Source organism: Lacerta agilis, chromosome 11 (genome assembly GCF_009819535.1).
Source record: "Lacerta agilis isolate rLacAgi1 chromosome 11, rLacAgi1.pri, whole genome shotgun sequence".
Lineage (NCBI taxonomy): Eukaryota > Metazoa > Chordata > Lepidosauria > Squamata > Lacertidae > Lacerta > Lacerta agilis.
The window spans coordinates 864,289-876,908 of NC_046322.1; the positions used below are offsets into that span (position 1 = coordinate 864,289).

The window sequence follows — 12,620 nt, forward strand, 5'->3', positions numbered from 1 at the left end:
ATTAGAGTAACGGGAAGACCTCAGGAGGGGCATTGCTAAGAGGGTGAGGAACTAAGGACAAATGGCCCTCGCACAGGATGCTGTATCCAAAGCATTTCACTGCCACACCTGTTGCAACTAAATAAGGGAATGAAAGTGAAGTAACAGAAATGGAGTCAGGCTCCTCTTGAGCCCAGGCGCAAAGGCCCTCGCCAAGTGAGCACAACCTGTTCCTATTTGTCGTGAAATTTCATGGGAAATGTATTGCACACTTGGTTACAGTATCACCATTTAAACAACCTGCTTAAATCAGATTTAAAAATGGGTTTTGTGAGTCCAACTTCTCAACGAGACAGAGACCTGCCAGGTACTACTCTTAAAGTGATGTCCAAAATGCACAAGTTGCTTTCAGAATGGCAAACAAAAGATGAACAAGCGAAATCCTCCAGGATATCTTGGGCAATAAATATAGCATGCTATAGCAGGGGGTCGGATGAGGCCCAATTGCCTTCTCAATCTGGCCCATGGACAGTCTGGGAATCAGCGTGTTTTCACGTGAGTAGAATGTGTACTTTTATTTAAAATGCATCTCTGGGTTATTTGTGGGGCACCGGAATTCTTTCTTTCTTTCTTTTTCAAAACAAAATAAATAAATAAATAAATAAATCCTTCCAGTAGCACCTTAGAGACCAACTATGTTTGTTCTTGGTATAAGTTTGTTTCTTTTTCCAAATACTGTATAGTCGGGCCCACCACATGGTCTGAGGGACAGTGGACCAGCCCATGGCTGAAAAAGGTTGCTGACCCCTGTGCTACAGAAATGTCAGCGCAGGAGCGACTGCGGAATGCAGATTTGAAATTTACAGCATATTCTGGGTCAAAGAGAAATTATTTGAACTGGATTTATGGATGGTATTTGACTTTGACACCTAATAGAGTAGCAAAAATGTATAAATCTGAATCAAATCTGGGCTGGAAATGTAAAGAGAAAGAACGTGCCTTTTTCCATGTCACGGACATGTAAGAAGGTAAAAGTCTACTGGGAAATGATATATGTATTACGAGCTGAAAAAAACATTTAAGGTTTATTTTTTTAAAAACTAGAGGTCTTTCTTTTGGGGATAATGGGATTAGAGATGCTGAAACAGTATAAAAGTTTATTTATGTATGCGACCAGTGCAGGCTGTGTGATGTTAGCACAAAGATGGAAAGAAGACAACGTCCCGACCAAAGAAGGGCAACAAAAACTACTAGAATAAGCAGACATGGCAAAATTTACCGGAAGAATAAGAAGCCAAGACGATATTGTCTTTAATATAGAGCAGCAACCATTTATTGTATGTTTACAAAATAATCATTCGCAGGATTCATGTAAAGATGTGCAGTGACTTAATAAATATTGATTATACGGGATAAATAATAATTAGGTTTAATTTGGAAATGCAGAAAAAATGATATAAATATTAGAAACAGCAGAAAGAGGGGGAGGGAGGTTGAAATAAGATATGTGAATTAGTAGTGAAAAATCTTTTTTCTTTTGTTGATTTGCTGTAAAATGGAAAATTATTTTTAAAAATTTTATTAAGGAAATGTATTGCACAAAGTGCTTTTGAATTATGGTGCTGGAGGAGACTCTTGAGAGTCCCATGGACTGCAAGAAGATCAAACCTATCTATTCTCAAAGAAATCAGCCCTGAGTGCTCACTGGAAGGACAGATCCTGAAGTTGAGGCTCCAGTACATTGGCCACCTCATGAGAAGGGAAGACTCCCTGGAAAAGACCCTGATGTTGGGAAAGATGGAGGGCACAAGGAGAAGGGGACGACAGAGGACGAGATGGTGGGACAGTGTTCTCGAAGCTACCAACATGAGTCTGACCAAACTGCGGGAAGCAATGGAAGACAGGAGGGCCTGGCGTGCTCTGGTGCATGGGGTCACGAAGAGTCGGACACGACTAAACGACTAAACAACATTGCATGAAGAGCAGATGGTATTGGGGAAAGGAGGGTGTTGGGATTGGCTGGTCCTTCAGTTGGTTCTGTCTTGACTGTGAGGGTGATAAGAGCTATGGGGCCTCCATGCGGACGCTGCCTGGAGGAGTTTTTAAACAGCACTTGCGCTTCAAATGCTGCGAGCCAGACAAGTAAAGATTCACATTCAACTCTTTGTGTAAAGCATATCTTTTCATCACAAACAGCTAACACAACCCTCCAGCCATGGGTTATAGCCAGAGTTTCTGCAGGGTGAAAACAGGAAGACTGTTGATGCCTGGTTGTCTGTGTGAGTGACCGAAACATGATGCCCCCCCCGCTATGTTCCTCTTCTTTGATTACTCCCTTGCATATGCTCTTGTTCCAATATTAAAAGTATTCTAAATGCACAGACACTGTAATTTAAAACTGAACTCTCTTTTTAAAGGTAAAACTCCCCAAGCACTGGTAGCGCATAAATATGCATGATGTTCATGAGCATTTACGTCAAAACCCAGTTATCGCTAACAAAATTAATGGCCAGTTCCAAAATCAACACCCTGCAGGCCACGTCTTCTCTCTCCCTTGGGTTTATTTCAGAACATACCCATGGTGGGCTCCAACACTTCCCCTTCAACCTCTAATGGTAGCAACAGGAGGGGGACAGTAAATCTCCTAGAGGAGAAGGATGTGGAATGACAATTGTTACTTTTATACCAATAGCAAACTTGTTCTCCATGGGCTGGATCCTACACACCAAAACAGCACCATCAACAGACAAGACCGAGGCAGTGGCAGGGGAACCTCAGGGTTGGCCCAAGTACAAATAAAATGTAAGGGGAAAACATGGGGTGGGGGTCCCATAAAAAGTCCAAAGTCAACTGTGAGTGGGGTGGAGGAATGGCATAGTTGGATACCGAAAAGGACACTGTGCACTTGGTTGGGACTCATCTAGAATTCTCCCACTGGGAAGCAGATAACTGCTGTTTGCAGTGGATGTGGAAGGAGTTGCTTGAGATGTGGAACTCTGGACACTCCTGGAGGAATGAGGTTTATCTGGAGCTATTTGGGGCTGGACTCAGGCTGAGTTTCAGCCCTTTTAAAAGACTGGCTTGCTCTATGCCAAGTGGTTGAGGAGGACGAAGAGGAGGAGAAAGGAGAACCTGCTAATTCTCCTGGCCCTCCTGGAAGCTCTAATACCCTCAACCGTGCTCTCTGGGCTGGGGATCAGGGCCATGGGATTCTACAGCTCCACTCCCAGCTGGATGGCAAGTACCAAAAGGTGCCTCTCTCATTTCCCCAACAGCTACATGAAGCTACGGAATGAGATCATTCAGCTGCGTGGCATCCTTTGTACTCACTTCTACATACGGTCCTTTGAAAAACAGGATTAAACTTTAATAATGTATAGGGAATCCAAAGGATTATTCTGAACTCCCACCTCTTATGCTCACAAATTGTATGCCATTTGGGTCTAAATTTAATGTTCCTCGCTGTGCAGTGAGGCCCACCTCTCCAGGTTCTGCGGAGTGTTGCTATGTAGCTTCCATTGTAGGAGTCACAGGCTCATTTTGGAACTTTTTTGTTTTTTTGGGGGGGGGACCATCACAGGTGCCCGATTTGTTTTGGTGGAGGTGTTTAAATATGGCACTGTTTTTTGTGTATGGTTTGGATTCAGTTGTATCTTGAACATTTAGAAGTAGATATAGTCACGGTAGCTATATAGTTGTTCCCATGAGTTTGTTTTTAAGGAGTTCCGCTTATGTTTGCAGTCCACATGATAAAAGACACCACCAATACATGTTATTGTAGTTTATGCTCTTAGCTGTAGTTCTGATGTTTTATTAGCTATGGTTTCTTATTATGATTGATAGTTATTTCACATTTGTTTATTTTATTTAACTATTTGCTAAAAGAAAAACTTCATTCCTCTGGTGTTTGCTATAAGGATTTGGGCTGAGTTAGGTTCGCCCTGCCCTGGGAATCCTCGATTGGGAGGCAGTATTTTGGGGGTGGGCGCAAGTTGTGCAATTCCCTTCCCACCGAGGTCCATCAGGCACCTTCACTGTTGGAGACCTGTCCCTGGGGTTTTTTTCTGGGCAGCTAGCTTACACATCTGAGTTTCGAACACTGGAACCAAGACTTTGCATTGTAAAAACTACAGCTGCTGCATCAGGTTCCTTTATTCCCATTCTTTTGAAGGCGTTTCTTCTTGTTTGCCACCCTTCGTAAATCACTTTGTGCATGCAGCATTTTTTATTCTGCTCAATGACTCGAGGTGGTCCACAAGAAACACTGTATTGTAACCTAGAAAACTAAACAGTGGATCTGAAGAAAAGGTTCTGCCTAACCTCTGGAACATACAATAAATATTCTTGTTCAAAATCAATTTCACCATTTATCAAGTTTGTGTAAGACAACTGCTTACAACATGCCATGAAAACTTATAAGCTATCTAAAATAAAGTGAACAATAACAGATTTTACTAAGTTCTGACAACTTCTTGGCTCAATTTTTGTTTTTTCTTGTTTTTAAAGTAAGTTCAATAATATTTATTGTGTGAATAATTGTTGCCTATGTGCTGTATGCGTTGTACGATCATTTTTAACGGCACAGGTTGTATTTCTTCAGCATAACCTCTGAAACATAGCAAGGCTCAGGAGCTCCTGTAGACGCTGTCCAGCCCTGGCGCCCCCCCCCCCCCGGCAAAAGCAAGCTACTCCTGGCAAGGCCTCACATATCCTTGATGCTTCCACTCATGGAGACTGTGTGCAAGGCAAATAAGAAAGCAACAAGTCATAACCTTGAAAACAAAGAAGGCCCTCTTCAGTTAAGGAAGCACCCCCACCCCACCTCAGATAGGATCAGGCATAGGGCAGGCAGGAGGGCTGTTTAGCTCAAGCCACGTGTGTGTGAATCGCTATAGTTGAGTTGTTCGGAGTTAGATAATCACCGATTTCAGCAAAGCATCTGTTCCTCTTAAAATGGCACTACTCAGAAATATGCAGATAGATGCCGAGAGTGCTTATTTTTATAGTGCTTTGGCCAAATCCTATTCCACTCAGCACTGACTGCCGTGGAACAGGGAACCTGTAGGCTTCTCTCTTTCTCTCTCTCTCTTTCATGGTGGCATATGCAAGTTGGCAAGCGCAACAATGAAAATATTGAACGCTCAAACAAGGAAGCAACCGAAAAGAAACCATGTGCCTTTTGCTTTTCTGCTCACTGGCAGTTTTCCAGTGGCCAGTAAGTTCAAGCTGTGCAGAATAAGCACAACAGATGCCCATCCACGGCTTCGTCAACGGACAGGCTCATTATATACTGAGATAGGTGGAGTATTGGTCTGACACCGTCTAAGGAAGCTCCCTATGTTCCAAAGTAACAAAACCACAAGAAATCAGCAGCACACTGTGAAGAAAGGTCCCCCAATTGAGCCAGCCATTTAACACGCAGAATTTCCAGGCCCACACAGCTGACCTAAAAGCAGCTCACCGACACGGCTGTCACGCCCAGCATCTAGACACTTGTCTTCCACATCTCCAGACGCTCCCCACATAAAAGTGGAGAAGGCAATACAATGGCAGCACGTTCTCTTCCCCTACTTCAGCGCATCATTTGGACAATCGAGGGACAACAAGGCTTCAGCAAGCGCATGATGTAGCCTTGGCACACAAAAACCATGCAGACTCACATGGGATTTGTGACTTTTAAGGATACTGGTATTCTTAGGTGACGTGTTTGGTTTTTCTCCACCGACTCCCACATTACAGCAACCAAGTGCCTTAAAGGAAGGACGAGGAGCCTGTGGCCCTCTCGATGGAGGGGGCTGACAACACCCATCATCACTGGCCCCACTGGCTGAGTCTGATGTAAGTGGGAGTCTAAAATAAGCCCCCCCCTCCCGCCTTACAGAATAACAAGTTGAGCCCAGCATCCTTCCGCGGACTACAGTCCAATTCATCATATGCATGATGTGTTCTCCTGAGTTGTGGGTATGTGCATACATATGTACAGGCCCACATATCTAAGGAGCTGTCACATGGAGGTTGGAGCAAGCTCATTTATTTTCTGCTGCTCCGGAGGGGAGGACCCAAGTCAATGGATTCAAGTTGCAAGAAAGGCGATTCCAACTAAATATTGGGAATAACTTTCTGGCAGTTAATAGCTTTTTGACAATGGAATGGACTTCCTCAGAAGCAGCCTCAGATGCTGTAGCTCCTGGCCAAAAAACAACAACAACGGGGGGGGGGGTTGTCTCAGGCACCTGACTTGCCCTTTGTTACCAAAATACAGGTAAGAGGAAGGCTGTTTCCGTGTTGCTGCCCTGGTGTGTAACCATCTGACATCACCAGATGAAGGAGCTCCTCATTCCACTTCCTTGTCTTGCTATAAGGGCAGGGGCAACTGGAATGAAACTCCCCCTGACCCAAGAGAGCCCCTCGGGCAGGGCAGGACCAAGCGCCTTGGCTGCTTCTAACTTGCCTTGAGTCTCCCTCCGCCAGCTGCTCCAAGTGCTTTTCTTAATAAAAGCTAATGGAAATACTTTGGGGGGCTCTTGGAACCCCTGGCGGGGTAAAGGGGTCTCTTGACTCGCTGGAGGGTCTGACCCCGTCTCCCTCATCCCAGGCTGGGGCGGAGGGGAAAGCAGCGGCGCCCCTTGGTCCAGAACGCAGCCCCAGCCAACTTGGGGGGCTTCAGGCCCGAGGGGGCGGAGGAGGAGGAGCCCCCCATCCTCGGGGGGGGGGGGAGAAGGAGACCCGGCGGCGCCTCCTCCTGGGCCAAGAGGGGAAGGAGAGGCGGGGAAGAAGAGCATCTTCGGAGAGAGGAGGCGGAGGGGGGGGCCAGAGAGACGCACTACAACAAACAACAAACAACAACAACAACAACCCCCCCCGCCTGCATTAACCCTTTGGCTGCGAAGCCCCTTCCGCAGACGGGGAGCCCAGGCTGCGCTTCCCGTTCTTCTCCTTGACTCTTGCTAATGCTTCCTCCCGGCTCCCTTCTTGGCATGCTCAGAGGCGCCCTCGCCCGCCCAGGGACTCACCGCGGACGCAGAGGAGGGACATGGCTCGGCGGGGCCTGGCGCCGAGGGCGGGCCGGGCTCAGGGGCGTCGCGGCTGCGGCGGGCCGGGCTGCCTCCTCGTCGTCGTCCTGGGCGCCGCCGCCTCCTCCTCCTCCGGCGCGGAGGCCTCTGCTGCGGGGTGGCGGTGCCGCGCGGCGCCCGGCCTCTCGTCCTCCTCATGCCCCCGACCCACCCGCCAGGCCGAGGCCGGGACTCGAACCCGCGGCGGCGGGAGGGAGGCGGGCGACGAGCAAGGCGAGCGGCGCCTGAGGGGAGGCCCACCGGGAGGCGCGCCGGAGACCCCGTCGCGAAGGGCGACGGCGCCACGCAGCCAATCGCCGCGCCCGGCCGGCACGGGAGGGGCGGGGCCAGACGCGCGCACCTGCGGCGACCACGCCCCTCTCACGGCCACGCCCATTGCGCCCAGGGGGGGGAGGCAGGGAGGGCCGCACCTGCCTAGTCAGGACCCCGCAGCGGGCGGGAGAGAGAGAGAAAGGGCACTCTGCGCGCGCTCAGGAGCCCAGCCGGCGCAGAGATGCCCCTTGGGAAGAGGCGCGGGCTGCAGGAAGGCTCAGCGTTGTCGTTTTATCATTAACAATAATTTAACTTTCTACTTTCTTTTCTTTTTCTTTTTTTTATAAATGCTTTATGCTTTTAACAATAAAAAACAATCTACAGCAACAATCCATGATCAAAACAAGTAAAAATAACGAACAATAGAAATAAAGACACGACAAAAAAAGACGAAAAAGAAAAAAAACACACACCAAAAAACCAAATATTTTCCCAATACACAAACTCATTTCAGGATTACAAACCATATTTTACATAATCTGTACCCAAAGTTCCTGGAAAGAAGGAACAGAAAGAATGTGAAAAGTAGAAAAGTATAAGTACGAAGTTAAATTCTTTTCACTTTCCCCTTTTGCTGAAGGCGGAGGGGGAACCAGGATGGAGCCGCCACCGCCACCCCCCCCCATCCGCTGGCAGGACAGCAGACTTCAGGGTGGGTCTGGGAAGTTAAAGGGAAGCGGGAATAGTTATTTCTCTGCTGCTAATTAGTGGGGGGGGGTCTCTGTTATTTGAGCATATGCGCTATCATTTATACAGTGGGTGTGTTGTTCGTGACTTTGGGTTTCCCTAAGTTTTAGGTATTACATGACAATAGTAATGATCACCCCTTTTCCCCTAATGGTGTTGTGTGTGTGTTTTTATATACACGCAAGTTGCTTGGAGACTTTTGGGTGACAAGCAACTAAGAAGTTTAAAAAATCATTATCTTTATCATCATCATCATCTAATTTAATGTATTTTTAATCTCTTGTTGGAAGCTGCCCAGAGTGGCTGGGGAAACCCAGTCAGATGGGCGGGGTGTAAGTAATAAATTATTATTATTATTATTATTATTATTATTATTATTATTATTATTATTATTTATTCTCTATGGCCTTCTTAGTGCAGGTGTAGCTGTCCTTGGAGTGAAGCAGCCGGGGCCAGGGCATGGAGCCGTGGGCTTCCCTCTTCACCTGGCCAGTCTCCTCCACCCGCTTCCAGGTGAGCCGCTGCTGCTGCTGCTGCTGCTGCATCACCTTTGCTTGAGCAGGAGGGAGCTGCGCACCTGTTCCTGTTTGCTTTGCGCCGCCTGTGTCTGGAAAGGCAAATAAGAGGCAGCCCAGTTAAACAACACCAGGCGCAGAACCGATGACTCAGCCTTCAGCCGCTGCATGTGAACCTGGCGGGGCAAGGGCGGCTGCCAAGCCACACACCACCTGGGGCTCACTCTGCCTCGCAGCCACCCTCCCAAGAGGATGGGAAGAAGCCAAGCGAGACAACCATGAGGCGGGGGGTGGGTGGGGGGAGCTGGGAAGTCAGAGGCTCCTTTGCTGCTGCTCTCCAGCAACATTTTCCCTCTGCTCCTTGCAATGTCGCCTTGCTTCCGTTATCCTCCAAGCCCTGTCTGTCGACTTTGGATTTGGGTTCCTGCGTTGTATTTGCAGGCGGGGGCTGCCGTGGAAAGTGGCCTGGAAACTTCCCTGAGTTCAGAATAGTGAGGACACCAAGACAGGGTTTCATGATCTTCATTGTCTTCTCCTTTCCTGGCCTGGACCTTGAAGGCCCCTCACAGCTTGAGTCAGGCCACCTGAAGAATAGCCCCCTCCTCATGGTTTCCTACCCTGACCTAGAGACCCTCTGCAGGTGTTTCCACAGGAGAAAAGGTGTCCTCACTCGGTGGTGGCCCCCTGGCCATGGAAGGTCCTTCCCAGAGAAGCTCACAGTGCCAAGCAAAGCCTCTTCCTGGAATTTTCTCAGCCTTTTCAATCTCAGAGTGGTTCTCTCACTGCCACGTGGAGATTTCCTTCAGCCTCAAACGTTGATTTTTGCAACAATAGTGTCTAGCTCTGTTTTAGCCTTACGTTTTACTTTCCAGTATCGGTTTGGGGCAGTTGTATTTTTCACTGTTGTTTTTAAAATCTCCCAAAAGTGAAACTCGCCTTGGTTTATGTTGCAAGTAACCCAGGTGCCTTTTTGGTATAAAGTGGTTCATCAAGGCTACAATTAAATCGGCTCCTTCTGCTTCCTGCCTGCTCAGTTCCCTGTAAATACTGATTTGGGCATTTCTGACTCTTGGCTCCTGTGAACTCTGCCTGTCCCATCCTCTGCACATGCTGGCTGCTCTTTGGCTGGGCGGCCATTCCTCCTACGCCTCTGAGGGCCAAAACTCAGCCTCAGTGAGAAAACCACCTCCCAGGAATAATAATAATAATAATAATAATAATAATAATTTATACCCCGCCCATCTGGCTGGGCCAGCTTCCAACACAATATTAAAATACAATAATTCATCAGACATTAAAAGCTTCCCTAATTATTATTATTAGTAGTGGTGTGATGGCCTGGGAGTCAGACTCTGATGCTGAACCTGAGGGATCCCAGCCTGCACAGGATTCCCCACCTCCAGAACCAGCTGAGCCGGGGCCAGGGCTTGAGCCTGAAGGATCCCCACCTGTGCTGGATCCCCAGGTGCAGGCATCAGCGGAGTCTGCTCTGGCTCCTGATGGGAGGGAGGACCCATTGCCTGCAGGTGCTCCACTCCCAGCCTCTTCAGAGGAAGCTGAGGCATCCCCTGGGTCCAGTAACCCACCAGCCTCTCCTGAGCTACAGAGGCTCAGGGCAGAGAGGCGAAGGGAGTTAAGTGTCTGCAGGAGGAGTGCTCGCCTCCAGGCCCGGAGGAGAGGCGAGTCTCCAGAGGATCGGGGCGGCCCTAAGCATAGGGCCAGATAAAAGCCAGCCAGACCCAGCCCAAGTTGCGTGAGCAACATAGTTGCAAGCGTGTGCTCAACCTGCAACCTTGTGCCTGAACCTGCCTTGGACCTTGACCTGCTCCCTGCCTCGCTCCCCGCCGGACTGACCTCCTTTGGACCCCTAGACCCAGGACTGGACTTGGACCTCGCTTCATGGACAAACCCTTGGGGCCAGCACAGTTTGCTCACGCCCCACCCGCACTCCCCCTTCGCTGGGGTGCGTTCGGGAGGAACTAGTAGCCATGGCTGACCAGGCGGCTGCGCTGGTGGCATTGGCCCAGGAGAACCAGGCCTTGACCCACACCGTGCAGCAGCTAAGCAATGCGGTTACGGCGCTTCAGCAGCGTTTGGATGCCTTACCGGCTCCTGGGGCCGCCGCCCCAGCTCCTGGCAAGTACCCAGTGGCCCTGCCAGAGAAATTTGATGGGTCCCCAGCCAGCTTTCCCATGTTTCTCGCCCAGGCCAAGCTGTATATTCAGGGGCGAGCTCGGGATTTCCCCGACGACCGCACCAGGGTGCACTTCCTGATCAGCTTGCTGAAGGACCAGGCGGCCAAGTGGGCGTTGCCGCTGCTCCGGCAAGACTCCCCCTTGCTGACAGACTATATGGGGTTTTGCAATCATCTGGAAACCATGTTCGCCAACCCTCAGAAGGGGAGTCAAGCCAATCGGGCAATTCGGCGATTGAAACAGGGCAAGTCCACAGTGGCCACCTACGCCACAGAATTTCGGCTGCTGGCGCAGGACTTGACCTGGAACGACTCTGCACTGCGGGACCAGTATCTCGAGGGACTTTCAGACGAGATACTGGATCAGCTGGCCACGTTGGATCGCCCTGCCACACTGGATGCCCTCATCCAACGGAGTCTGCAGATAGATGATCGGTTGGAGGACCGTCGCCAGGCCCGGGGCCGCCGGCACTCCGGGCTCCCAGCGCCGGTGCTTCCCTGCAGTTCCATGGCCAGAGCTGAGTCATTGGAGGAGCCGATGCAGCTCGGGGCAGCGCGGCCTCGCCTCTCCCCCTCGGAAAAGACTCGGCGTCGGGAGGGGAACCTGTGTCTCTACTGCGGTGGGAGTGGACACTACGCCCGAACCTGCCCTGAGAAACGCCAGCCGCAGGTGAAACGGCCAACCCCAGTAGCCGATGGCCCAGGCTACCTGGGGCCCCAAGCATCGCATGATGGGCCCTCACCAGTGGAATTGCAACACCTCATGATACCGGTGCGTCTATACCCCCCCGGTGGGCCCTGGATTCTCACCCACGCTCTGGTGGATTCGGGGGCAACCCGCTCCTATATGGACTCTGCCTTCGCCACTCAGCATCAGGTGCCGCTTCAGAACAAGCCGGAACCAGTACAGGTGGAGGCAATTGACGGACGGCTCCTACGCTCGGGCGCGGTTACTCGGGAGACCCAACCCTTGGTCCTGTGCTACCAGCAGCACCGGGAGGTGCGAACCCTGGACATTGCCACCATGCCCCGGTTTCCCCTGGTGCTTGGGATGGACTGGCTGGAGTCGCACAATGTTCAGATCGACTGGGTCAATCGGACTGTACGCTTCCCAGACCCGGGTTCCCATGCTCAGTCCGAGTTAGTAACAGCTGCCCCCATGGGGCAGGCTGTGTCAACGCTCCCTGCCGTGTACCAGGACTATTTAGACGTGTTCGAGGAACAGGGAGCAGACCAGCTGCCGCCGCATCGGTCCTTCGACTGCGGCATAGACCTCCAGCCTGGGGCGCCCCTGCCTGTGAGCCGCCTGTATTCTCTTTCGGAGCCAGAGCGTGAAGCCTTGCAGGACTTCCTTCGCAAGAACCTGGAACGCGGGTTCATTAGGCCCTCTACCTCACCCACTGCCGCTCCTGTACTCTTCGTTAAGAAGAAGTGTGGGGAGCTTCGCCTCTGCCATGACTACCGGGCCCTGAATAAGATCACCATCCCAGACCGGTACCCCTTGCCCCTTATTGCAGAATTGCTGGAGCGGGTGCAGGGGGCGCAGATGTTCACCAAACTGGACCTCCGAGGGGCCTACAACTTGATTCGGATCCGTGCCGGGGACGAGTGGAAGACGGCATTCGGGACCCGGTATGGGCAGTTTGAATACCTGGTTATGCCGTTCGGATTATGCAACGCGCCCGCCGTGTTTCAACGGTACATCAACCACGTGTTCCAGGACTTGCTAGACAAATACGTGGTGGTGTACCTAGATGATATTCTGATTTATTCCCGTGACCCAACCCGTCACGAGAGTCATGTTCGGTCCGTGTTGCAGCGCTTGCGGGAGCACCGCCTGTACGCCAAGCTCAGCAAGTG

The 12,620-nt window shown here is 50.6% G+C and overlaps 1 protein-coding gene across 1 annotated transcript in view; it reads right to left on the reverse strand.

Moving 5' to 3' along the window:
• UNC13B (unc-13 homolog B) overlaps positions 1–7,059 on the reverse strand; it is a 169,811-nt gene extending 162,752 nt beyond the window's left edge. Inside the window, exon 1 of the mRNA XM_033164695.1 lies at positions 6,993–7,059. Within this exon, the coding sequence (XP_033020586.1) occupies positions 6,993–7,014 (22 nt within the window). The 5' untranslated portion in view covers positions 7,015–7,059. The remainder of the gene's footprint in view (positions 1–6,992) is intronic.
• Positions 7,060–12,620: the final 5,561 nt, after the last annotated feature.